Genomic DNA, 27,015 nt, shown 5'->3' on the forward strand with positions numbered 1-27,015 from the left:
TGCGGCTGAGCTGACACTTTTCAATTGATTTTGGGCTATCCTATTTGAAATAAACTGCAAGCAGTGCGTTGTTGCTAGTCAAAAGGGGAAGTCTTTTGGGCTGATCTTTGCACTGTTCTAAATATTTTGCTGGAGTATAGCAACGCTGCAGTATTACTTGATCTATTTACGACCAAGTAGTTGATACTTCTACAGTGATACTTTTTTTTTTCTTTTTGTCGAGGCGGTTCGGCGATCCGCTCGATATGCTATCCAAATATAATGGCCGGCCGATGGAGTTCGTCTCCGGCTGTACTATATTATAGTCTTTTGGAGTATCTTATTCTATAAGTACTGTCAATCCTTTTGCTTTGCTCAGATCAACCAGTGAATATATTATCTGATCTGTCCTCCCACGCTTCTCCATAACTGCTATAACTATTGAAACTCACACCCGCTGTATGCCAGAGGGCTTTTCGAGAGATGCAAGTGAATCTTGATTAAATAGAGTTCTACTACAGCCCCAGCCGCCAGAGGCCTCGAAGCACACTGGTCTCTACTTGTAGAAATCGGCCAGCTCTTATCTATATACCACAGCCCTTTCAGCGTTCTTTTTTTTTTCACTGAGCCTGTCTTCATCCAAGTACCGGCACCGACAAATATACTAGACTCTTCGGTATCTATAATATATAAACAGCCCTCTACTGGTTTCACAAACCCACGGAATATGTTTGATGTCAAGATATCGAATTTCTATGGCAGTGCCGTATCTCAACTACAAATGATTACAGAAAGCAAGTTCCTGGCTACTATAAATATATCAGGAACTCTTGAATCTCCGCTGGGTCTTATGAAATGCTCTCTACTATTGTCAGAGACACCACTATTTGAAGACTCTATACCGACGTCGCCAACTAAAAATACACTTGAGCAAGAAAATGGACTGTCCAATAATATTCTCGGTACTATTGACACAGCAACTTCTCGCTACTCTATGCTGTCTACAGCCGCACCTGAATCAGCCAGCAATGTGGCCGGCAGTCTTTCTGTGTGCGGTGATTTTCAGCAAGAACCAGTTAACAATGCTACATACAAGTCACATTACTTCCCAGATAGAGATCCATGCCCAACGACAACCAATGCTCTGGAGCAGACAGAAAATCCCGGGGTAGCTGAGGACAAGTCTATTCTATCCTGCTAATTATATCAGTCGAATGCACCCTCTAGCCCAGAATGTCCCGCTAGCCTAGCCACCCCAAGCGTCGATAGACCGGAATCCTACCCATCGATTGCTGTGGTTGTACCGGTACCTCCATGGGCGCGAGGAAAAGTTACCAGGGCAACCACAAGGGTCGCTGTGGTGACTTGCAAGAAGCGGCTTCGAAACAGAGGCAGTGGCAATGACTACCGGGATCCTGAAGTATCAATTCTTGACGCGACTCGACAGCGCCCGAAGGAGAAACCAAAATCTAGGGTGAAGTCTCTTCGTCATTCACGGGGCGGTTCAGACCCCGTTCCATGTCATCGTTCTCGTGCTATCCATGAGGTCCGCGGAAGAGCCATCCTCACCGTTGAATCCAGTGGACCGAGGCCAGCATATTATTTCACATTCGTTCCAGACGCTAGTCCGATGTTGGCTCAAACCCCTCCGGTGGATACATCAGGAAAACAAAGGCCATATACGTCAGAGGAAAATGCACTGCTGGTACGACTGAAGGAAAGAGAGAGAATATCATGGGCGGAGATTGCTGCACACTTCCCTGAACGAAGCGCATCATCCCTCCAAGTTCACTACTCAACCAAATTACGCAACAAGGCTACCACTCAGGCTGGAAGCTACGAAATCGCCGATGAGAGGCACTGGGCTCTAGATCGCCCAGACCAAAAGAAGCGAACAAACCTTTTTAGTCTATTTATCTTCCGACTGTCGACTCCCCTTCCTGATGGTGAAAGTCAACTATCTGAAGAACCATTAATTCCTGAAGAGGAAGCCCTGGAGTGTCCAAGGGATGTTTGCATCATCTGTTATAGTTTATCTTGCCGTTCAGCGTCCAATCATCCCCATGAATTTCCCTCCCGACGAATACACTCTTCATAAATATATAAACTCGGTCCAAGATGGGCACACACAAAGCCTTCGACAGAGAGGCTCTGCCCCAGCAAATATAGGAAATATAAGTTGAGCCACAATAAATAAGATTCATTCGTACAAATGCAATGCTGTTGCTTAAAATGGGAATTGAGTTACACTTCCAATATGTCGAAATCAGAAATCAAAAAGAATGACAAAATAAAATCGAATACAGGAACAGGAGAGTTTGGAATTAGCGACTGTCCGTAGAAGGTAGCCGCTATCTTCACCTGGCTCGGTCTGATCAGGGTCTATTTCACACCTGATTTAGTCCTGGATTGCTGATTGAGGGAATACAAGGTTTCTGCCTGGCGAAAAGATTGGATTCCCTCTATCGTTATGTGATCAGTCTCGAATCCCAAACGATAGACCACTGCGCCTGGTCCAAGAGCAGACATGTATCTTTGCAATTGCTTCCTCGTCTTCGCAGCGACGAATGGGTTTGCTTTGAACCCAAAGTAGTTTTTGTATTCTAACCAGTGACACAATTTTCCATGGATTGATACAGGCTCCAGGAACCGAATATCAGGTGTTGGTTGCAGATTTCGTTCTTTTTGCTCACTTTCAGTGAGGAACCGATAGTCCATCGCTCTTATTTGGTGGGTAAAGCTGTTCTCCGCTAGCTGCGCATCCTTCATTTTCTTTTGCAATCTTTCCTTGCCTTCGGGCGTGTTGTCAGGTGGCAAGAGACGAAGGGCAGCCTCGATGAGGGCTGCGACAATCATATGATCTAATTGTGTGTTGGTATGTCGCAATATGGTATCCACATCAGGCTTCATAAAACGAAGGCGACATGCCATTTTAAAAATAGGCATGACTGCATTCCGAGGCACTCCGAGATATGCGGGATAGATATCTGTGACGGTGACCCCAATCATCATTGGAGAGCCATCACTCAGTCCTTGCCGGGCGCGTTGTGTCCCTTTGGAAGGGACATTGGGGTGGCATGAGCCGCCAACTAGATATACACTCTGACACTTTGAGTTTTCCATGTGCTGTTTCTTTGACCGGGGCGATTTGAAGAATCTCTGGCATCTATCACAGCAGTGCTTAGAGGATCGAAGGTGCTGTTCCAGAGATTTTGTATCCAGGAAATGTTGCTGGCAGTGTTGACAGTAAGCCATAATAAACGCAATGTAGTCAAGGAGAAGCAGCACTGGTCAGAGCGTTCAAAGAAATAAGTATTGAGATCGCACATAAACATGAATTTAATCTTTGTTTCTAAATGGGCTGCCGAACTTTAAATAAACTCCTAAAGATATCTCCACCTCGAGATATAACCGATGGTCTTCATACAATATGTGTTTTTATGGTAACGTATTGGGCAACAGCCTTGATGGCTGGCGGAGCGAATGGGAAGAGAGAATGCAACGACATGACTCGCGAGTACCAACACACGATTATATCAGAGCTGAAATATTGGTCTCGTTGCAGTTGGAGGTAAGTGCTGATTGGAAGGCCTGTATAGTCGCTTTGGCTGACATTGAAATACGTCCAATGGGCCACGTGTGCCTCTTTCCGTTTTTAGCTATATACATAGACTCAGGAATCCCTCCTGTTCTCTCTGTAAAGTACATCCATGTTTAGAGTAAATGCGTTTATAACCTGATTGATAAGTTATTTGATTTTTGAATTTTACTTTCACCACCAGCTATTATCAGTGAACTCGGAGAAAATTCCGTAATAGAGGGAAGACCTATAGACCAACTAAAGACTGAACAGCTTATTGTTTATTACCATAAGACGTTGCTGCGCGAGGCTGAACGAGGCTGAACGAGGCTGAACTCCATAACTACAGTCTAATATTGAGTGTGGGTTTATTATCAGTATTGAATATTTCTGGAAGCCGAGAGTAAACAGCCGGCTAGAAAAGCAACGCCGAGGCCTTATCTTGGTTGTGAGGTGAGAGGACAAAACCAACTGGTCCATAATTTGTCTAAGACTGCCATGGTCACCAGACCCTACTGACCACCAATCGGCTAACTGTAGCGGCTCCGGTTTGCCTGGGGTCGCCATGTCTGCCTTATCATGCTATTTTCAGTTTAACTTGAATTGGCTAGTGTAGCATTGCCTTCTTTTCCTTAACACTTGCATAGGAAGGGATAAAATAGCTGATACCAGCCACTTTACGATCTAAGAGGAAGCAAGAACAAGAGCATCCTTGCAGGATGAAGCCAATCAACAACTACAGCGTGTCAGTATGGTATTGGTCCTCAGAGAGACATTGGCTATGTATCTAACGAAAAGTAGGTAAAGGCTTGCCAAGACAAAAGAATCGCTGGCTTTAACGGATGACTTTGACAACCCTGTTATGACACATGCAGTCACACATAATGAGGGTAATAACAACCAATAAGATGATTACAGAATAGCACTAAAGAAGGAAAGGGTAGCAATGATAACCGCCACCAACGCAAATGTGTAGCTTCCCGCTGTCAGCCCCATGTTTATACTCTGTCCGACAGTAGCCCCGAGAATGGCAATAAACATACTAAGTGACACGGCCAGACCAACTAGAACCAGCAGTCTCTGCGTGTGCCACCCATCCACGAGCAGCAGAGCTAGAATACCCTCGCCAGAACCATCACATGCATCGAGAAAATATGTAGTTCTCAAGTCCCTGTATAATAATCAGTAAGGTTTCTTTGCTTTAAATACCGTATCATTACCTGTAACGGGTGATGAAACCAAGATACTCGAGAAAAATTAAAAAATTACTCATCCCTCTTGAGCTCCAGTAAACTTCCAGCAAAGTCTCACTATGCTCCAGTCTTCGCTTTCGCCGTCTTAGCCGGTGGTGATGTTCCAGAGAACAGTAAAACTTAGGGCACTCCTCAGTGCCATCCATGGTTAGATTTCTACAATTCTTGGGATTAGAACATAGCTCAAGCATACCATCTTCGCTGAAGCCGGCACGGCACTCCGAGTCAAACTCGCATTGTTCTATCACTCTTTCGATCCTTTCCACTTCGGCGGCGAGATTGATGGGTAATATCATAACCTCCACCTCTTTGCTGTTCCTTTGCCGTAACACATGCATCTGCAGCTCAAATCAGTTCTAGTTAACAGGAAGAATTTTTGCTCCGACGAACCCTGCATTACTCTCGGCGAGTCAGCTAGCGTCAGCCTCTGCGTGAGGGAAGGTGCTATGCTATTTCTCGAAATGCTGCCAGCTAATCTAAGCCGTACTAGTTTATACCATTAAGCTAGCATAGACGTCCCGAATGGAAAAACAGAATTGAAGTGCAAGCTGTTTGAGCTGTTTGTACACCATGTGGAATATGTAAACGACACAAGGCCAGTGCGACCCGAGCGCGGATATCCATTCAGAACATGGCCTGGGATATCCAACCCACAACACCATCAAGATTCTAGCTTGAGGATGCTAGATGCAACTACTGATATTTTCAGAAGATTTCAGCATAAAGGCTCTGCTATATATTGTCCACTCTGTATAAAACCCGTCGGACATAAGAGAAATATTTCCAACCCCCCTTAGATCTGCTGTGCTTCGATATCCAATAATTGAACATTCTCGACGCTCTAGTGCCAACCTTGAGGTGCCAGAGCCATGTGTCTCCCTTTGCCATTGTAACTAGCTGATCTGGAAGCCAGGATCCTGGCATTGGCTTCTGCTTGGACCTTTTCTGCCCACCTCTGGCTCAATTTTCGATTGTACTTCTGCCACAACCTGGGTAGAAATTGGACATCTTGTACACAGTACTGCATGATATCCAGAGCAAGGGGGCGAACATTGAATACCTCATAGCTACCTCCACATTCTGGAGCAAATAGCTTTAGTCCTTTTTCTTTTCCAAGCTTCCATGCATTTCGTTCTGATAGTGTCATAGGCGCATCATTCTCAATACATTTTGCTAGGCCATGGACATATTTTTTCGAAAAATTACGTGTCGCAAGCTCCATCAGTTGAAGGTCTTGCACACCAGCAAGCGTAATTCCAAAGCAATTGTAGAGGGCATCAGAGTCATTGCGAACGTCAAAGAAGACTTTTGGAACAGATTCCGTTTCCAAAAGTTTTTTAAGAGTCTGACCATTGCTTGCTGCTTTCGCAAAGGCATTCTCCTTCAGCGTATGAATATCAATCAGATAGGTCCTGTTGTGAGGCAGAACAAAAATCTGAAGTATCGAGATGCTTCCATGCCGCGAGAGGTTGGTACCTTCAAGGTCAAGATACAACGATGGGGGATCTGCCGGTAACTCGAACAGTTCTTCAACAACATCAGCTACACTGATAGCGGTGTTGAGAAAGACATATGGCTGGTTTGCTTGAAGCGTTGTCCTCGCGAGAGAACTTGTAATCTCAGATATGTCAGCTCTGATCACGGCTTTTGCTGTAGTATTCGCTCCTGTAGCACCTTCGTCGGTTGTAGTATCGTTGATGATAGCTGCTGGAACATGAGAAAATGCACAAAGTTGGGTGGTAGTAATGACTTACTAGACATGATGTTTAGGTCCGCTTAGATACGAAAATAATGTGCTTGGTAGCCAACAGAGTATAGTTCGATTTAGATATACGGATAGTGATGTCCTTAATATGCAAAGAGTAACTAAATCACGAGAGACTGTAATGGGTATTTTTACAAGGCTAGAACGGCCCATAACGCTTCATCTTCTCCAATCATCCAGCATGACCAGACAGCTAGCTTAGGACGCATATACAGGGATATTGAGCAATAACCTAACACGGAATAGCCAATACGACATTAACCATGAAGGCTGCTACTCATGGGACATTATCGCAGCCCAGTAGTGCACATGACAGTAGCGTTCTTTGTTAACGCAGCCTAGGGTAGCACAGAAGTAGTATGTTGTCACCGCAGATCAGTAAAGAAATAGAATCTGCGCGCTTGTCGCCCAGACTTGGGACGCTGGATATCATTTCCCTGCCTTTTGCATAAGGTTGCATATTTCGAATCGTTCACATTACTCCACCAGTCAGTTTACACTATGGTAAATCAGTAGTATACCCAGAAAAAGTATCTCTTTCTGCTCGTCGCAATCCGTAACTGTAGCCTGGTCTCATTTTCTCATAGTTTTCTTATTCTCAATAAGACCTAAATTCGACTAAGCTGCATCTCAGCCGTTTTATTTGGGCACATACCCCTTCTACTCCGGCCAAGATGGATCTCCTTGCCAAGAACAAATTTATTCCAAGCGCTTCGTATAAAGTACGAGTGGATATAGGATAATATTATATGATGACGTTTCGTAATTTATAGTACAACTTTTAGATTTATTATTACACTGGACCCAATTTCTATTGGTAAGACATCTCGGCTGACTGACAGTGCCCGTGCGCCATGTTAGCAGATGCAATGATTTGATTGTCGTCGTTCGCTAAAGCCTTTCGATGTCTCATTGGATAAGAGTATGTTTAGGGTGGCATCACACTCACTCCAAGGTCGTTAAGTCATCCGGCCCAAAATACATTAGGGTTGCCGAAGGCCACTGTCAAGTGTCACGTTTGCCGGACTCTAGTGTTTCCCCCTCCATCTACAGTCGTGCCCCGGCCTCATGTCAAGATACCTTCACTCACAGTGTTCATATCACCAAAAGACTTTGTTACGATTCCTCTCTTGTGCTGGATCTTTTTCCAAGATATTCTACTAAAATACAGTACGTCATCTCTAGAATGAATGCGCTTCTTGCCTATGCTGACGACACACTTCGCTCACCTTAAAGAAGAGAGCTACAGTACTCAAGCTGAGTTGTAAACACATTCAGACACACTATTCTCTTTCCTGTTATACAACGAGTATTCTGTGCTTCAAACGTCGGCAGCAAATATACCCCTCTGATTGACACATATACGTCATCCATTGATAAAAATCATCACCAATCCGCATTTAACAAAAATGCAAGATTGTGAAGTCTGCCGCTGCAGGAATACTGATATGGCTCTTATTGGCTGGGCTATTTCCTTGAGAAGTCTTCAAACTGGATTTTTGGAAGGTTGTGAATGGTGTGAATTCTTTATGAATTGTGCCAGCCTCTATGAAGATAAATGGGCTCATTTACCGCGAGATCATACTAATCAGGTTTATTATGAAGTGACCCGGATGCTTTTTTCAGACATCCAGGAGGCTGAGCTTTCATTGAATTGGCCGTCTTCTATCAATACGGCTGAACCTTCAACATATTTAGAGCCTACTGAACCTGTAATTGACAGCATTCGTCTTGAATTTGAAGTTCAAGATCATCTACGCCATGTCAGTTCCCTTTCTATGAAATAAAACATTATGCTGATGTACAACAGGTACCCTTATGGTTACCCCTGAAGACAAACCCAAGTGCGAACACTTGGTGCCACGACTCTGCTGCGCCCCAATACTTTGCTCTGATAGAATCGTGGATTAAAAGATGCGAAAGCGACCACCCTGAATGCAAAGTCATGCGTGAAAATTCCTTGGTCAACCCTAAGAGGCTTTTGCAGATATCCAGTACGCTGGGAGAGTCGCGTGTCTACTTGGTTCAAGTCGGGAAATGCGATTCACCTAGATATACAGCGCTAAGCCATTGTTGGGGAAACACTCCTAGCTTTAAAACAACTAGACAAAATCTTGAGGCACATACAACTGAAGGTATCATGATCTCGAAACTTCCGCGAACCTATCAACATGCAATTGATATCACTAAGAGGATTGGCTGCCATTATGTCTGGATCGATTCTATCTGCATCATTCAGGATAGTAACGAGGAGTGGGAGTTAGCTTGTGAGACCATGGGCCATATTTACGGTAACGCACATGTTGTGATTGGAGCTACACTTGCGCCAAATGACAGTGCCGGTATTTATACGCATAGGAAGAATGAGGTGGCCTATATTGAAAACCGTGGGAAACGAGTTCCTATTCTTGTGAGGGAGAAAATAAGACATGATGTTTGGCAAAACGATGAACCCTCGTGGCAGGCTTGGAACGACCAAGGTATGCCACTTTTTCGCCGTGCTTGGGCTTTTCAAGAACGCCTTCTTGCTAGAAGAATAATACATTACACACAAGAGGAGATAGTCTGGGAATGCAGATCCGACTCCTGGTGCGAATGCGGGAGATTGGGCACTGATCGAAAACCAAAAGGAAGATTTCCTCAATCAAACAATTTCAAAACAAGATACGCGCAAGTCATCAAGTATGGTAGCGATACGGATCGTTTTGAGTTATGGCTTTCAATTATCGATCAATACCAAGCACGAGGAATCACGCACCCTAAAGATCGCCTCCCTGCACTTTCAGCTATCGCAGCGCAAGTTAACCGGGGTAACCTGATGGGCTCGTATGTTGCTGGTATGTGGGTGGATTGGCTATTGAGTTCACTTTTGTGGTGGTCAGACGCAACTAGCTCAAAGGTGGCCAAAAGCGACGAAAGTCATAAGAGGCCCAATCCTTCTAGTGCACCAACATGGTCGTGGCTTTCCGTGGAGGGGCCCATCAGCACCTGGGGGAGAAATTTTCTATCGGATATCAAATTGGTGAACATCGAATATACGTTAGCCGGTGATAATATTTATGGGCCCTATAACACAGCAAAGCTTGAACTTGAGGGCCGGATGATTGGAGTCATGATACATGCTGTGGCCTCCCAGCTATACATAGCTCGGTCATACCAGAGTCTAGAAAAAGCAGATTTTTTCCCTGACACCAACCCTTTCGAAATTAATCCAAACAAGCTTACCCAGAGAGAGTTCTATGCCTTGAAGTATAGCAGATCCTCGTCGGTATCGTGGAATTGTCTGATCTTGACAGTAAGTGCCGGAGGAAAGGAGTTTTGGAGGGTTGGAATAGCCGAGGTTGGCCTGGGTTGGTTCTCGAATGCTTCATGGAAAAGAATAACAATAGTATGATCGAGAAAGTAGGCTGTATTCACTTGAGATGCGTTAATATGTGACCCATGGCACAGAAGAGAAGTCAAATGCTCTAGTTGGTAGAAATCAGACAGTCTTTAGTTACATAGTACAGTACTAAGCTGAATATGGTTCAACCTTCCTTCCGCCAGAGCCACCACTTATCAATGTGAGGCTGTCCGCTAACAGATGCAATCAACTCACTGAGTGATATTAAGGAAGGCTTTTGGAAAATAATGTGATCTCTGTGGCTCAGAAACACCCGGCAGAAATTTGACAATGGCAGCAATGCGTGTCTACTTTTTCTTCGTGGCTGAGTACATGTTCAATCCAGATAAAACTGGTATCTTGGGTCCATTCATCATAGTCCTTGTTGAAACCCTCGTAACAGTCAATGTCAAATGATCATCCTTTGTGATGGAACCAGTCCTCGATTGCTTTAATCGACGACTTTATAGAGATCTGACCATCTGGTGGAGCAGCAATACAGCCGTCCATCTTTAGGTAGCCATATCGAACTAAATTAGGGAGGTCAGGGACTATTCGTTCGAAACATGTGATATGGTAGTATTCGATAGAGCCTAATATAAATCCATCAATTAGGAAAGGCCACTCACTTGCAGTTAACATCCGTACTAGAACGTGCAGGCATCGCTTTCAAAGCTAATGATTGGATGCCTTGCAGTGCGAAGAATGGCACTGGAGCACCATAAGGTGGATCAAGACCAAAAACCTGACCAGACACCTTCACGGACGTCGACCTGCTGCGAGAACAAGGGTTTCGAAACGTTCTATTCTTAGGCCCTGTCCAGGCGTTCTTCCGAGTCAGTATCGCCAGGTCACCCACGCCTTATCCTTGCTAGTCTACTGCGATGGCTCGTAAGATCGTCCAATATCAACATAGTGCAGCACCCACTGCATTATCCACCAACACAGCAAAACGTCATTCAACGAGTCACTGCCTTGGTATGTGTATCCGCAGAATACGGAGGTTAATCTGCTGTGATCGTGTGTCACGCTGGCCTGGGACGAAAAGCTGAACAGGCATATAAGATTTACTCCCCCGACAATCACTCATTCTGTATTTTCATTTCTTCTTCCACACCTACCTTTATATCCTGAACATTGCCTCATAGACTAGCTTGGCCTCATATCTCTACAATGACGACGTCTACAAAAAGATATCGAGACTCCCTAGAGGACGACCGTTGCATCTCCATAGAAAGACCGGAGGACTTTTCTATGTTGGGTTCTGCAAGTAATCCTATCTTCATTGATATTGAGAAAGCAAGTACCAGACTCCCTTCTCCTGGTGACACGGATGGCGACACCATCCCAGAAACTCCCAGCTATTGTTCGCAGAGTCATATCTGCCACGACCAGGAGGACGATAAACAGATCCACCTTTTCAGAAATGACATCGTCTCGGTGACTTCGGGTGGCCACATGGGCCACAGCATGACCAGGCATGGCGCTATACATGAGGGTGTAGCTGGGGAGTCTCCATTCTCTGGTGAGACAGCAGCCCAGCCGGCAACCCAGGATGACTGCATCCCAGGCGTTGTCTCACATGCAACGGTAGCTGAGAGTTCGGCGCGAAGCACAGGTATATGACTCTGTGCTGTAAATGGAGCAATAAACTTAATCATTCTAGGGCATACCACCGAGAGTGGTGGACCGGCGGCGTTACTTGGTAAACATGTTAGCGATGGTTCTAAATACATGCAAAATACGATGTTTACCCCGGTCGAACGAATCAATAACTGGACTTTGGTTGATGGTATGTTTCTTTGTACCTATTGAATGGAGGGGCGTTTGTTTAACTTGCACAGCGAACACCCAAACCGATGATCATCACCGGCCCAATTCCATCGCCATAAATCAATCTGGTGACCAGACCGACTCTATAACGGCCATCCTCACACACAGGTCAATGCCAGAGGGGCGTTTGACATTCCCTTGCCTCAGCGTAGAGTGGTACTCCCACCATGAGCTTCGACAGTGGGCCCAGGGCTGCTGAATGAGTATCTCTATCGTACCAGACTACATGAACGTCCTAGAGCACACAAAAGGCGAGCTGTTTCTGAAAAGCCCTTAGTTTCAGAGAAGAGAAAGAAATTTAGGGAGCTATAGGCCACGGCTCATTGTTTGTCTTACCTGCTTCGTCAGATCCCGTTTTATTGATTGAACACGTTCCGTATATAACTTAAATCAAATATTCATAATTAGTTGCTTATGACGCGTAATTGGAACTAGGCAATTTCATTGACCAACACTAAATCATAGAGATCACGTAAAGCACATTGCATTGAGCACATCGCTTTGTGTCAGAGCATACGAAGTCGTTTCCGCTCACGTGCCTCAACATTAAAATTGAACCTCGCCGACTGTGGCCGGTTTTTGTCCGGTCGTGGGTCTAGTCGAGAACAGTGGAAGTCGATAATCATAACACAGTTTTGCTCGGCGTTCCACAGAATATTGTCTGGACGAAGGTCCTGGTGTGCAGTGATCCATGAGAGGTTCGTTGATACTTTCATTGCTCGACCGCATCCACGGCCAAACAAGCCAAGCAAACTAGGACCTCGGAAAAGTGAGTTCCAGTCTTCGGCCGAAGGTTATTCCATTACCGGCAAAGGAAGCACGTGAAGCCAGGACTACAAACAAACTAGTATGATAGGCGATGTCCAATCCAAGCAGGTGGAATTCAGGAATTACCATTTTTTAGAATAAAAATGGAAGAGTAAAGAAAGAACTAGCCTCCCATTGTCAAAAAGTGAGGCTATTGATTTTCTCAACCCTTTTGCTCCGACTCATTATGGACTTGCAACAGGTAAGCTCTCTGCTGCTCCTCCACTCTGGACACCTCTTGCCTGAAACTGTCCACGGCGGCCGACAACCTGAGGTTATCACGATTGATTGATTGCGATACTGATTGGAAAATATTCCCTTGGTCGTTGACTCCTAGGAGAATGTAGTAAGACCTTTTAAGCGTGCCTCTGGTGAAAATGGAAGGTTGTGGCGAAGTGCAGCCGCTCAGACACTCAGATGTCTCAATGGGTGGGGCTTTGCGCCAATGACACGGTCGGAATAGCAGGCGGATTGAGTCGGACGGCTCGTGACTGGATGTGATCCCAGTCAGTCACAGGGCAGTGCAGGTCAGCACCAGGATGGTGCAAGGTATGCCAGTCAGCAACCCCGTCTAAACGGCACCCACGCCAAGGACGCTGGAGGGCGCGACATTGACCCCCAGCGACCTATTGACCGTGCAGAAGCCACACGCCGGGAGGTTAGTAGTTGGGTGGGTGACCACCAGCGAATCCCTCCTGTTGTATGTTTTTCTTTTCTTTTTCTTCTTTTTTTGCCAGGTTTCATATTCCCTGACTGGAAGTCGTCGTATCAGAAAGGTCTATCTATAGCAACGTACCATGCATGGATCCCCCTCTGCGCATATTAATCCTACAAAAAACATACGCGAGGGCCCTAGAGAGAGTCAGAGACAGGACAAGTCGTCACGCCGTCACTGCGACTGTGGCTTTTATTTTATATAATTGACAATCATAGTGCAGTATATATAATAGATCTGATTGAAACCTTTTCAGTGCCGTATGTATATTGAACATGGTGTACTGCAGTCCTGCAGGGTGTCTTATAATCTCCGTGCTATTGTCCATCTTCCACTCGAGGTATTCTATGCGAGGTGCGAAAACCCTCTTAATAGAGTACGAATAGTAGAGCCTTTGAGAGCATAGCACGCCCCGAATCCAAACCCACTAATAGCCCCGATTACGAGCAGCCGGAGATAGAATGGAACCGAAGTGTAAAACAAGTGTAGCATCAACCAGGCGACCGTATTTCTTGTGGCCATCTTCGTCATACAAATCTCCAGACCCTTTCGTCTCCATGACCAATTTAATTGATCGCCGGCCGTATCCGTAAACAGCTGCAGGTTTTGCCTCTCGAAGTCTGGTAGACTTTCCCACACCGTCTGGGTCTTTCCCTCCAGAAAGTTGTATGAGGTCCCGATTATCTTGTACAGTTTGAATATCGGATGGATTTGGGACGAATGCCAATCCAAAGACGTCCATACCGGCCTCAAAGACCAGGGCAGTCGGCGGGTCGATACAAAGCCTTCCCAGTGAACGCTGAGGTTCATGCGAGCTCTTTTGCCACTCACCGCGTGAACTGGGCCCACCGTTCCCTTGGCCAGGTGAACGAGGATCCTATCCACAACCACGTCGACAGGGACCTCATCTGTCGTTGCTTGCGTTCCCGGGTCAGGAAGTCGAGTGGACAAGATCGCGAATAGTGACGGAGTAAGGGCGAAGCTGGCACCAATGACCGTCGATGGGGTTGATAGTGGAACGCTATATCCGGGAAATGGGAAGCTCTGCGCAGGCCCTATCACCGAGGGTCGGATGATGAGAAGCTTCTCACGGGTCCCATGATCCTGGAACATTTCCATCAAAAGACGCTCCGTCAGGTGCTTCGCATATGCATATGGCCAGGGGAAGTTGTGTGCTTCAAATGCAGCACTTGATCCATGCGTTCGTACCGTCGCCCACTCGTCACCCGCATTCGTCCCGTCCAAGCAGGAGAGTGAGTAGACACGCTCCTCCACCACGGTGTCCAGAGTATTACCGGCTACGCGTGGCTCATGGGATAAATATGCGTTGGCATAGGCCGTGGATATAAACACAAATCTCTCTAGATGCTGGCACGCAAGAGCAAACCGGGCTACCGTTTCGCTGCCACCAATGATCGAGTTGGACACCTTGCTTAGGCGACTTGCGAGATTGATTGACAATGCTGCGTGAATCACAATATTGACCGTGCAATGCAAGTTCTGTAGTTGCCTTTGGGGCACAATCCCCATGTTTGGTAGGAGAATATCCCCATCCAGAACCGTGAGCCGGCCATCGGCCAGCATCTTGGTCGCGACCGCTGGGGTGAGCCAAGAATTCCACTCTCGTCGAAGGCGCCTTGTTGTTGCTGCATGGTTAGCGAACGATTCATGCGCAATACCTGATTGGAACAGTCTTCTTACGTGCACCCTCCACGACAGAGCACATACACATGCCTCGGGCTAGCTTGTGTAATAATCCTATAGATGATTGCAGAACCCAGAAACCCCGAGGCCCCGGTGATAAACAGGACCGAATCGTCAAAATACTCCCACATACGAGCGGTTGGAGTTGGGATTTTACAGTGCGCCATAACCCACTGTTCGGGGGCTTGCCAAATGGAACGTCGCGCAAAGAGATAAGATCGCAACGGGAGATTCCTGTTGCTCTAGAGTAGAGGGTGGTATGTTTCCCGTTCGAGTTATTATAGAATAGTGTCGTCGCCTCCAGCAGGGCCAAACTGGAAGCCCGGTCTAACACACGAGGCGGAGGATATTGCTCATCTTCCAGGTCACTTCCGCATCTGATCTATCGACATCGGCCCCATGCGGCGAGGGTATGCCACGAATGATCCCTTGCTGCTCTGTCCCTTACTTCGGTCATTTTCTAGGTCTTAAGTCTTCACTCGTTAAGTCGGAATCGAATCCGACAGAATATGGAAAGCGCTAAGGCGTATATGTACTGGAGCATTGTTTGTCCCCCTTTTGCCCCCTTGTTTCATTCTTGACCGTTCTCGGTTCTCTCACTTCTATCGGCCCTTGATCCTTTCTCACTCTCTTTTGCTTTGCTTTTGTTTAAAGTTCACGAGGTCTGTTACTACATAATAGTCTGGAATTCAGCCCCAACAGCCAAATCCATTGTGACAGAATACATTGGTGGTCTTTTATATTGTGCTCGTTTTACACGGATTCGACGCGACAGGGAAACCATACGAAGCGATGAAACATCCTCACATCGCAACGGCGAAACCCGTGATTTGCCCCGAAAAGCAATCAACATCCAGTAGTGAGGAGAGTCCAAATAGCTGGGGATTTAGTGATACCAAATATCGCCTGACTCCCGAGGGCGACGTTGAAATCACCGGTGCTCGTTACAGCTGCAGCGGACAGCACCTCCCATCGTTGCTGCCATGGGCCAGGTCGATCATTGGCGTGGAGATCCCCACAGATGTAAAGCCCATTGGCTATCCCCCGCCTATCCCCACTGCCATTGGCAATGCTGGGTTCAGCGATGCCTTGGGAGGCTGCCTGCGAGACGATCAGATCAGCACCGATGGAGAGGTGAGGCTACGCCATGGGCATGGGCATGCATTACCGGAGATGTACAGTGTGAATGGGAACGGGATTGAGCGCATCCCCGACCTGGTTGTCTTCCCAGAGGACACGGGTCAAGTGAAGTGCATTGTTGATGCCGCGAGCTGCCACGGTGTGTGCTTGATTCCATATGGCGGCGGTACAAACGTGAGCCTCGCTCTCCAATGTCCCGCAGACGAGAAACGGTGCATCGTATCCGTTGATATGAGCCGTATGAATCGCATTCGTTGGGTCGACATAGTCAACCATCTGGCGGTCATCGAAGCTGGGGCCGTGGGACGGGACATTGCTGCCACCTTGGGCCAGTACGATTTTATATTTGGCCATGAGCCGGACAGTGTGGAGTTTTCAACGTTGGGGGGCTGGATCGCAACCAAGGCCAGCGGAATGAAGAGGAACCGCTATGGAAATATTGAGGACTTGGTGCTGGAAATAGAAATGGTCCTGCCATCAGGGGTAGTCAATTTGAGCTCTTCCTCCACACCCGCTGCTCCCCGCCAGTCGGTCAGCTTCAATCCATGTGCGATGATGTTTGGATCCGAAGGAAATCTCGGGATCATCACTGCAGCGTTGGTCAAGGTGGCTCGAAAGCCTCCGTTGCAACGCCACCAGTCTATCGTGTTCCCCGATTTCAACACTGGGCTGCAATTTATGTATGAGGTGACACGGGCAGGGGTACTACCGGCCAGCATTCGTTTGGTGGATAATCTGCAGTTTCAACTCAGCCAGGCATTAAAGCCAGCGGGCGGCGGCCTCTTCGAGAAACTCAGAAGTGAGATCCAACGGCTTTACGTGACTCAAGTCAAAGGGTTTGATACTCAAAACATGGTCGTATGCACTCTCGTCTGCGAAGGATCCCAGCAGGAGGTGCAGGCCCAGGAGCAGACCATAGGCACCATCGCCAATTTCCTGGGTGGCCTCGCAGCTGGAGCCGAAAACGCGCAAAGAGGGTATGAAATGACTTTTACCATCGCCTATATTCGAGACTTCTTCATGGGCCTCAGCATATTTGCCGAGTCGTTCGAAACGTCGTGTCCCTGGAGCAATGCTGCTCATCTCTGTGAGAAGACCAAGGCACGCGTTGTGCACGAACATAGAGCCCGTCGGCTTCAAGGAAATCCCTTCATAATATGCCGTGTCAGCCAGGCCTATGAGACAGGAGTCACGCTGTATTTCTACCTAGCTTTGTATTTGGAGGGAGTGGCGAACCCAGCCGGCGTCTATGCCGAGATCGAGGAAGCAGCTCGCGACGAAATCCTACAATGTGGGGGTTCGCTGTCGCATCATCACGGAGTAGGAAAGGCCAGGAAAATATTTTACCCCAGGGTCATGTCTAGCACAATGTCACAGTGGAACTGGCAAGTGAAAGAGAGTATAGACCCTGCGAATATTCTCGGATGCGGAAACATGCCCCCGAAACAATAGCAGCTATGTAGAAGTCTAGGTCCCAGCTATGCATATCTTGTCTTCTCCTTCCAAACACACTGTCTTGCAAACTCTTCCAGCTCTTGCCTGTCGCAGATGACAGTGTAACGCTTCCGGTCCTCATCCACCCCCATGATATAGCCCTTCTTCTCAAGGCAGCGCAATGCACAGTGGGACACTGTGATGTCCTCCGTGCCGGCGAAGAGCATGGGCGCTGAAAAAGAATTGTCCGGCAAAGTGCAACTTTCAGCGACCTTTGTGATTACTCTGATATACTCCGAGCATATGGGCTGGAACAGGAGAGTCAACAAGCCCGTCACCTCTTCGTCTTCTGAGCTGTCTTTCCGAACCCCCTCGCTATAATGGTTTTCGTCGCAGATAAAATGTCTCAGAGCCATACTATCTGGCTGTAACTGTAATGCTTCAGCGAAGAACAAGTGATTCCAATTGTAAATGAAGGTCTTCCGGATGACAGGCTCGACAGGTTGTAAATCAGGATCCAGCGGACTGTCTAGCACGATTCCTCCACGATGCTCAATCGCCTCCCGCAGCCACGCGAGAGTAATCCTCGACGATTCCGTGACAAAGCATTTGAGATGAAAGGTAGTGACCGATGTGTTCGTGCGCAACTCCCTAATGATTTCCAGACTTAATTCGGGGATGTCGGTTTCCTTGTCTATGATCATCGGAGCTCCACAGCGAACATGTGCGCGGCCTAGTTGGACCCTTCCTATAGCCGCATTCATCACCCAGTGGAGTAAGGTGGAAAGGTTCATGTGTGCCTTACCGTGGCCCTGGATCTCTGCCGCCATTGAAGCTTCCTCGGCTACGCGGTCATAACTTAGGGAAACCGGAACGATGGCGATTGGCTTTCCACTTGATTGCAAGCAGCGTAAGAGGCCCCGACGCGGAGCAAGGAACTGTCTAGAGCGACTTCTCGTTCCCTCGATGAAGAAGAGGATCTCATGTCCCTGGTTGATCAATTCATGTACTTGCTGGGTAAGCCTCCCGTCTGCCGTTCCTTGCCCACGCTGGACAAAAAACGCGCCGAGCTGAGGGAGTATCCAGTTGAGCCAAGGGACCTTGGAGAAATGCTCGGATGCTGCTATCTTTGGAGCTCGCCGACCGAGACAGGGCTTGGATAGGAACAGATGAGGCAGAAGCAGAAAATCTAGATAGCTGCGATGAGTCGGGACAATCACCACGGCCCTGCCGCTGTCAATCTGAGCGTTGGCAAGGGTGAAGGAATCCAAGTCAACTGTGACCGTGTTAAAGATCCTTCGCAATAGCTTTTGTAATAGATAGCCTAACGGGCACACCGCGAGGTTTGCCGATGCTGTGATATATCGATATAGCTCGCTTCCCACAGGTCGATGTGCGGCACCGCTGATGCAGACTTGGGTTGGGTCTGGTTGTTGGGAGCACACCTGTACCCCTGTGCGCATCCTGTACACATACACATCCCAGTTGAAGTCAACTGGTAAAGTAGCCAGTGGCCAGAAATCAAAGAAGCTCTGAGAATAATAGGACCATGGGCTGTTGAGCTGGCAAGTCAGCCTAGAAAGACGTCTCACACTTGCAGATCGTTTTCATTCCTGGGGAAGTTGTAGTAAGCCCGCAGAAGATTCCAGAGGAGCACAGGCTGCCGTATCTTGTCATTGACAGAGCTATCTTATAAGTAGATGAACGGTTGTCAATAATTAGCTTCTAACTCAGTCGACGGATAGGCTGTATGTAAGGGGGTGTGTGGATGGAGGTAATCGAACGAGACCCAGCATTTCGAGGGCTCCACCACACCACCCTTGCTTATGACATGCCATGTATCTGTACCTGATTGGTTCAGAGTAATCAATTGTGTGATCTGCGAATCGCATCAGGCGGGAGGCTGGCAGGTATGAATATCGTATTTTGGTTACGAAAAGGATGAATTCCCAAGACAAAGGGGGTTATATATGGAATTCCCACCTCAATGCTGTAGCACACCAGGAATAATGCCTTATAATGAGGGGTACGTCTCTGCTATGATGGCCAGAACTTGACCTGCCGTGTTTGGACAGGAAGGCAATATGCTGCACGGCGAAAGTGACCCCGTGGGATATAGCAGGCCCTTCAGCCTCGGAATTTCCGAATGGCTTGTTTTCGGCACCCTTGCCATCATCACTCTGGTGGTTGCTTGGGATGGAACTTCCTTATCCGTCGCTCTCCCAGTATGTCTACCTACTCGATGCACCTAGTCCTCCCATTATGGATGACTGAGACCATTCTAGTCCATCGCAGAGCAGCTTCATGCAACCGCCACGGAGGCCTTCTGGAGTGGAACATCCTTCCTGCTCTGCTCCACTGGTGAGACAGTCTGATGGTCCCATTATGGCCATTCTTCACCCCCAGCTCACCGTTGTAATCAGTATTCCAACCCAGCTTTGCGTCCCTATCGAATATCTATGGCCGGAAGCCATTGATATTTATTTCGCTCTCCTTCTTTGTTGTTGGCACGGGCGTTGCTGGTGCCGCAAAGAATGTCACTTACATGTTAGTGGGTCGCTCCCTACAAGGTGTTGGCGGCGGTGGTCTCGTTGCGTTGACGGAAATCGTCGTGGCAGATCTGGTGCCGTTGCGTCTTCGTGGCCAATACATGGGTATCATCAACGCCGTATGGAGCGTCGGGTCGGTGACCGGTCCAGTACTCGGGGGAGGGTTCGTGCAAAAGGTTTCTTGGGTAAATGAAGCTCCGTCGCTCTGGTACCAGGGCTTCCGACACGGCAGGACGCTAATAATACTAGAGATGGATTTTCTACATCAACTTTCCATTTGCTGGCATTGCACTAATCATGCTTTTATGCCTCCGCTTGCGCCAAACTACTGTTGCTGTGGCCAGCCTCAAGCGCATTGACTATAGTGGTACGTTTCTCTTTGTTGGCGGTACGGCTTCATTCCTGATAGGACTCTCCTGGGGCGGCACCATGTACGCTTGGAGGTCATGGAGGACTGTTGTCCCCATGGTAGTGGGCGTGGTGGCCCTGGCACTCTTTGTGCTTTATGAAAGGTTCTACGCCGTTGAACCTATGATCCCTCCCCGACTGTTCCATAATCGGACCGCGCTGGTGAATCACGCGGGCAGTGTTGTCTATGGCCTGACGTTATGGTGCTTCCTATATTACTTTCCTCTGTCTTCGAAGGTGTAAAGGGCTATAGCCCCGTTCTGTCCGGCGTGGCGCTATTCCCAACGACCTTTACAGTTGCCCCAAGTGCAGTGGTTGTGGGGATCTACATCACTAAATTTGGTCGATATCGATGGGCAATCCTTCTCGGGTGGGCATTTTCAACCCTCGGCGCTGGACTCTGTTGTATGATCAATGCGGACTCTGGTATCCCTCGCTGGGTGTTCCCGACGGTGATTCTAGGCGTGGGGATGGGAATTTGCCTCCCATCTATCCTGTACGCCATCCAAGCTTCCTCGCACCCTAAGGATGTTGCCATCGCGGTCGCCATGTATACATTCTTCCGCACATTTGGGCAGGCGTTGGGCGTTGCCATTGGCGGCGTGATCTTTCAGAACCGCATGCGAAAGAACCTGCTAGAGTATCCAGCCCTCGCGCCCTTCGCAGATCAATACAGTGCAGATGCCGCGGCGCTCGTGCCGCTCATCCAGTCCATGCCCAACGATGTGAACAAGGTCTATCTGAAGCAAGCCTACGCGGACAGCTTGAAAATTGTGTGGGCAACTTGCTGTGCACTGATGGCTGCTGCTGGACTTTTAAGCGGATTGACCCGACAGTATGATTTGAACCAAACCCAGGAGGAAATTGAATTCCAGCATTAACGCCCGTTGTGTTTCTCCCATGCATGACCAGATGTAGTAATATGATAAGTATCTATTTCATATACTGATCTGCTTCGACTGCAGGAGGTAGAAAGCCTGTGTACTGGATACGGATTCGTAGGCGAGATACCCAAAATTCCCAGTGTGGCAGCAATTCCTGGGCTTCGTTTGGAGGTCAAAAATGATCCTCTGCATGGCCAATATCCTAGCTCCTGGGACATCATCTACACATGGCAGGCAAGTACTGAAGAGGCATGTACACATACGCACACAAGCAGATCAGTCCTTATGACCCAACACATTCCGGCCGACGCGATCGTACTGTTTCCCCTTTCAAAACACATTAGCACTCCGTAGTTCCCTTTCGCCCCTTGCTGCAACATGAGTGGGTCGTCGCAAGGACGTCGGTATTTAAGTCACTCACTGCAACCCCTTCGACTCCACTGCTCTGTCTCCCAATCAGTTTTGAGAAGATGACATCGGAAACGAAGTTCCTGCCATCCGTCCTTATCACCGGATGCAGCGCGGGTGGAATTGGCTCCGCCCTCGCTGAAGCATTCCATGAGCGTGGGCTGTACGTCTTCGCGACAGCACGTTCATTAGACAAGATGGCACATCTAGAAAAACTCCCGAATGTCACTCTGCTTGAACTGGATGTGACTTGTGACGAGAGTATTAAAGCGACCGTGGCGACTGTCGCTGTTCAGGCAGGGGGTAAACTGAACTACCTTGTTAACAACTCCGGTCAGTGTATAGTCATGCCTGCTCTTGAGACTAGCATCGACAAAGCTAAGGAGCTCTTCGACGTCAATCTCTGGGGCGTGATAGCCGTCACGCATGCATTTGCACCGCTGTTGATTGCAGCGAAGGGCACTATCGTTAACATCGCTTCCATTGCTGCATTCGCCCACTCCCCCTGGCTGAGTGTGTCCCTACTTCATTCCCCCCATATCCCCGTCCAGGCTTGCCCTCCATTGCTAACTAGGTTAAAGGCATCTACAGCGCCTCCAAATCCGCGTTGGATACTTACTCCCACACTCTCCGTCTCGAATTGGCCCCCTTCGGGGTCGAGGTCGTCACGGTAACTGCTGGGACGGTGAAGACTAATATTTACCGGGGTTTCCAGGATAGCCCTCTTCCGGAGCACTCGATGTACAAGGCTGCTGCGACGGAGATCACAGAGTTGGCAAATGGCGGCCTCGTTGCGGCCGCTATGTTACCCTCCACGTTTGCCAGGAAGGTTGTCGGCGATCTGCTCCGCGGTGCTTCTGGCACCATCTGGAGGGGAACATTTGCAACAAGCGTGTGGATTCTTTCCTTCATGCCTGCCTGGCTCGTGGTATGTCTCTCTCCGACTTAGAACGCGGACGGTTGTCTTAACCTCGTATAGAACTTGCTGGCGTTTCCCAACTCCGGCCTGAGTCAGTTGCGTACACCTGAAGTATAAAACCATGGTGGCAATTGTAATTTTCGTTACGTTTATTTATTCATTTTCTTCTTTATTCTTGCAATTCCGCCGCAAGTGTAGCCAATTTATAACTGTAATAGTTAAGGCTTTCCTGATATATATTCTCTGACGGTGTAGGGTGTCCCACGCTACGTGGAATTCTGCGCGGGAGTAGTATAGATAACAGCAGGAGTAAAACCCCGCATAACTAAATTTATCGTACACTATGAAACTCTACCAGCAAGCAAGCGAAGCCTCTAATACCAGCCCAGAATACGCCTGCAGTTTACCGTTGGAGTTTAGGCCCACCTTCGGCGCACGCACCGACCATCTATTTCCTCATTGGGAAAGTTCACGCGAAAAGTAGTCATAAATGTATGGACAAGGTGGAGAGCAAACGAGAGAGAGAGAGAGAGAGAGAGAGAGGAGGGAGGGAGGAAGAAGAGAGTAGTTGGTGAATTATATTTCCTCCGCTGGTTTCACTCAGCAAGACTACTTCTTCTTCGTCTCCCATAGAATCCCTGGTGCACTCCCAAGACAGCTCCCACGGAACGTCGCAAAACATATCCATCATGCCATACACCGGCGATATACCTATAAGGCTGGTCCTGAAAGGCACCCCAAGAGAGGTACGGTCTTGTGAGTCATACGGGAGTGTTCATCTTGATTCATCCCCTACATGATTGCTGCTCTCACCCGTTACCTAACCAATCCGCACAGATTGGCCTCGCACATGGTCGCCAGCTCCAACACCAAATCAAAGACCAACTGGAGATCTACCGGGAAATGTTTGAATACACTTCCAAAATGAACTGGCCCCAGGTGCGCGCACTGGCAGAAGAGTTCCGCGTGACGGCAGAGCAAAACACGCCCGAGGTCCACGCGGAGATGCAGGGCATTGCGGAAGGCGCGGGGGTAGATTTGCTTGATATCATGGCGTTAAACTGCCGCAGTGAGATCTCTTTAGGAAGATTCTCGGACGGATGCACGGCGCTGTCGTGGAAGACGAGTGAGCAGGCCAGGGTCTTGGCGCAGAACTGGGACTGGACCACGAGCGTAGGGAAAAACATGGCGATGCTGCGGATTGAACAGACCGATAAACCGGTCATCCACATGGTAACTGAGGTGAGTTGCGTGGGCCCAATCCCATTCATGACGGGCCGTCCTCGAGGTGAAGCCTGTTCACTTGCCACGGATCAGGGTTGATGGGATGGCTTTTAGGCAGGCATTGTTGGCAAGATCGGATTCAACAGCGCCGGGGTTGGCGTCGGTCTAAATGCCATCAAAGCACCCGTGTGTGACAGCTCGAAAGTTCCCATCCACGTTGCTCTCCGGCTGTGTCTGGAGAGTGACTCCGTCGACACAGCCCTAGAACGACTTACGTCCCTCGGGGGTGCGGCTTCGAGCCAACACATTCTGCTCGCCGACAGCTCGAAATCACTTGGACTCGAACTGTCCCCCCTGGGCGATGTTCATCTCGAGGAGGATCGGAATGGTATGATTATACACACAAATCACTTCATCGCAAACGATCGTGTGCAGGAACCGCCATGGCTCCCAGGCTCCGCGGTGCGACTATCGCGGTGCCAACACCTTTGTGACGAACTCATCAAGGCAGGAGTTGCTGGAGACAAGATTACACCGAGGCTTCTGAGAGAAAGGGTATTCTCAGACAGGTACAATACTCCAGAGGCCATCTGCTGTTCTGAGGACCTATCGTTGCATCCAACACAACAATGTTCAACGTTATTCAACATCGTGATGCATCTGGGACCGGGCCATCTGGGGGCCGAGGTCGTTTTCGGGCGTCCTGGGTATGAGGAGGAGAGTATCGTGGTCAAACTACCATGTAGTCTCGAGGACCAAGATCGCTGACGGCCTTCTCCCCCGTTCTGCTACTTGTCTCAGAAGCGAGGAACTAGAGTGGCCGTCATTGTGGACCTTGAATACACTAGCCCAGATACTAGAATTATATATATTTCATGGCTAAGAGAATACCAAGCTCCTGTTCCACCTGAAGTCAAACCAGGCCAGCGTGCCTTGTACCCTTTTGCCGTGGGAGATATGTAGTAGGATGTAACCCCTTCGTTACACAACAGGCTTGGAGATCTGCAGTGATATCGTTCTTTCGTTTATTTACTCTGCATAATCCGAGCTTCAATACCTCGCCACCTGAAACAAAAACGCGCGATGGGGAGTGAGCATTCTTGACTGGGAATTCTTCTGACTCGAAACTTGCACTTTTGAGAGACATCGTTTTCCAGGGCATTCAGAAGCCACGACGAGGTTCAGCTTAGGTATTTTCGCCAATTCCAAACCTATAGTGTCAAATATTGCCAGACCTGAAAACGTCCATCTCGCGCCGGGTTCGGCTTCGAACCACATCATGGACCCCAACCAGCGTGAGCGTTGGAGAAAAAAAAAAAGGTACCACAACTATCCAACAGCGCTAACGTTTCACCAGACTCCGAATCCCTCGTCTGCCTATTAGTCTACATGTTGCAACTGCAACGGTGGAGGTGAATTCCACGGACAGGGATGGGAAATGCCTATCGAATGGGTCTTGATGTGTGACGACTGCCTGGTCACAGTGCTGATATGCAGCACACTGAGGATACTATGTTTGATTTGACTTCGGGGTGTGAAGACAGGCAAACAGCTCCACGTGCGAGCCATGAAACAGATCCGGGGCTACATAACTAGCCGCGGAAACGCGTAGCTCGGCGCAGCAAAGCTCGAACGATCCGTCTTGAGGAAGAAGACATGGCCATGTCCGAAGTGGATACGCAAAGCCAGCGAGCAGGGCTCTGGTGAATCATGAGCTGACTCGCTGGGAGATATCACGTGCCCCAGGCAGAGGCGAGGCTCCTAGGCAGCAACAGGCAGCCCCTCATGATACCAAGAGTCACATCCATCTCTCGGTCGAATATAACAAATGTTACGCGGTCAATTCCTCCGCCTTCAACAAGGGCGTTTGGAGTGACCCAATAACCCCACGAACACATTCATCAGACGCAACCATGAGCGAAGCTCGGTGCCCTCCCCGGTTCTCATTCGAGCACGATCAACGCCAAAGTCCACTGTTCTCCCGTCTGCCATCCGAGGTGCGCGAGGAGATCTTTGCGTTTGTTCTCTCCAGCTATGATGACACGACTCGAGCATATCCCAAGGAAACCTATTGGACTCGACCGGGCCATCGTGGACCGCAGCGGGTCTCCACAGACCTCCTGAGAACCTGCAAACGAATCTACACGGAAGCGTGGTTTATGCCGTTCATCTACGCCGAGCATACGGAATACCTCACCGCGCGAGACAGAAAGCCACGGTCGGCGATGTGGAGTCGCCGTCTACAGATGATGGACGCCGACTACGAACAACTCCAACCACATTTGGTTCGCATTTTCGCGCAATTGTGGGTGCTCGAGCCAGGCGACCGGCTCCAACAGACACTGTACATGCTACCATTCTTTCCCAGGAAGATCACCCTCACCATCCGATATACCGACTTCTGGTTTTGGGAGGATGATGAACCGCTCCGGATTGACGCAACCTGGGTGAATAAGGTTCGTTTCCCACACAGTGTCTCGCGGTTTTGTATCGAGTTTGAATCGATCGAGCGACGAAAAAATGAGGTCGACTATATCGCCCGCGAAGCCGCAGAGAAGTGGTACTTCCGTCGGGAAGATGGGCTCTTACTTATTCCATATGCAGGCGATGGGTCGGTGTTGAAATGGACGGGTAGCTCGTGTTTGGGGAATCAGCGCTGGATCCGCGATGAGGTTCGACCGGGCGAATTGGATTATCATGTTAGGACAGCGACATGGAGGCTGTCGACAGAGCATGAAGCGCGGCCCCTGTGTCCGAATCTCCAGGTCCCCGATTCCATGGAAAGGGGATTGGCCCCGTACCTTGCTGGTCCTGCATTTCTGTCTGCTGACGACCTTCGCGCGGCTAAGATACCTAGCAGTGTGCCCGCTGCTGAAGCATGTGAAACGCTGGAGAAATATCGTGAGGCTCATCGTTCAGACTACGATACCTATGATGATAGTGACGATTAGTGTTGATGAGACTTCCCGAATGCGCTCCGGGTATCGGGGATTCGAACATGGATGGCTTTGAGGTAATTTACTCTCAACTT

General features: G+C 48.6%; 8 protein-coding genes across 8 annotated transcripts; 5 read left to right on the forward strand and 3 right to left on the reverse strand.

The window, feature by feature from the left end:
* Window positions 1-2,361: 2,361 nt before the first annotated feature.
* ABOM_011122 (uncharacterized protein) lies at window positions 2,362-2,910 on the reverse strand (the record flags this gene model as incomplete). Its single annotated transcript, XM_022538250.1, has 1 exon — window positions 2,362-2,910. One exon carries the CDS (start codon window positions 2,908-2,910, stop codon window positions 2,362-2,364), a length of 549 nt encoding a protein of 182 aa, XP_022384494.1.
* A 2,743-nt stretch (window positions 2,911-5,653) lies between these two features.
* Window positions 5,654-6,573, reverse strand: ABOM_011123 (uncharacterized protein; the record flags this gene model as incomplete). Its single annotated transcript, XM_022538251.1, has 2 exons — window positions 5,654-6,516; window positions 6,567-6,573. The coding sequence occupies 2 exons, from the start codon at window positions 6,571-6,573 to the stop codon at window positions 5,654-5,656; spliced, it is 870 nt and encodes a 289-aa protein (XP_022384495.1).
* A 7,086-nt stretch (window positions 6,574-13,659) lies between these two features.
* Window positions 13,660-14,898, reverse strand: ABOM_011124 (uncharacterized protein; the record flags this gene model as incomplete). Its single annotated transcript, XM_022538252.1, has 1 exon — window positions 13,660-14,898. The coding sequence occupies one exon, from the start codon at window positions 14,896-14,898 to the stop codon at window positions 13,660-13,662; it is 1,239 nt and encodes a 412-aa protein (XP_022384498.1).
* Window positions 14,899-15,810: 912 nt separating this feature from the next.
* On the forward strand, window positions 15,811-17,610 carry ABOM_011125 (FAD-binding oxidoreductase; the record flags this gene model as incomplete). Its single annotated transcript, XM_022538253.1, has 1 exon — window positions 15,811-17,610. The coding sequence occupies one exon, from the start codon at window positions 15,811-15,813 to the stop codon at window positions 17,608-17,610; it is 1,800 nt and encodes a 599-aa protein (XP_022384499.1).
* Window positions 17,611-19,676: 2,066 nt separating this feature from the next.
* On the forward strand, window positions 19,677-21,430 carry ABOM_011126 (uncharacterized protein; the record flags this gene model as incomplete). The annotated part of the gene is made up of 5 exons (XM_022538254.1): window positions 19,677-19,817; window positions 19,878-19,953; window positions 20,016-20,326; window positions 20,391-20,711; window positions 20,795-21,430. The coding sequence occupies 5 exons, from the start codon at window positions 19,677-19,679 to the stop codon at window positions 21,428-21,430; spliced, it is 1,485 nt and encodes a 494-aa protein (XP_022384496.1).
* A 464-nt stretch (window positions 21,431-21,894) lies between these two features.
* Window positions 21,895-22,790, forward strand: ABOM_011127 (SDR family oxidoreductase; the record flags this gene model as incomplete). The annotated part of the gene is made up of 2 exons (XM_022538255.1): window positions 21,895-22,354; window positions 22,423-22,790. Coding segments are annotated over 2 exons (828 nt in total), but the record flags the coding sequence as incomplete, so codon positions are not given.
* Window positions 22,791-23,449: 659 nt separating this feature from the next.
* ABOM_011128 (putative acyl-CoA:6-aminopenicillanic-acid-acyltransferase) lies at window positions 23,450-24,752 on the forward strand (the record flags this gene model as incomplete). Its single annotated transcript, XM_022538256.1, has 3 exons — window positions 23,450-23,506; window positions 23,598-24,002; window positions 24,099-24,752. The coding sequence occupies 3 exons, from the start codon at window positions 23,450-23,452 to the stop codon at window positions 24,750-24,752; spliced, it is 1,116 nt and encodes a 371-aa protein (XP_022384500.1).
* A 1,145-nt stretch (window positions 24,753-25,897) lies between these two features.
* Window positions 25,898-26,935, forward strand: ABOM_011129 (uncharacterized protein; the record flags this gene model as incomplete). The annotated part of the gene is made up of 1 exon (XM_022538257.1): window positions 25,898-26,935. One exon carries the CDS (start codon window positions 25,898-25,900, stop codon window positions 26,933-26,935), a length of 1,038 nt encoding a protein of 345 aa, XP_022384501.1.
* Between the last annotated feature and the right edge of the window lie 80 nt (window positions 26,936-27,015).

This window comes from Aspergillus bombycis, assembly GCF_001792695.1.
Source record: "Aspergillus bombycis strain NRRL26010 chromosome Unknown contig00131, whole genome shotgun sequence".
Lineage (NCBI taxonomy): Eukaryota > Fungi > Ascomycota > Eurotiomycetes > Eurotiales > Aspergillaceae > Aspergillus > Aspergillus bombycis.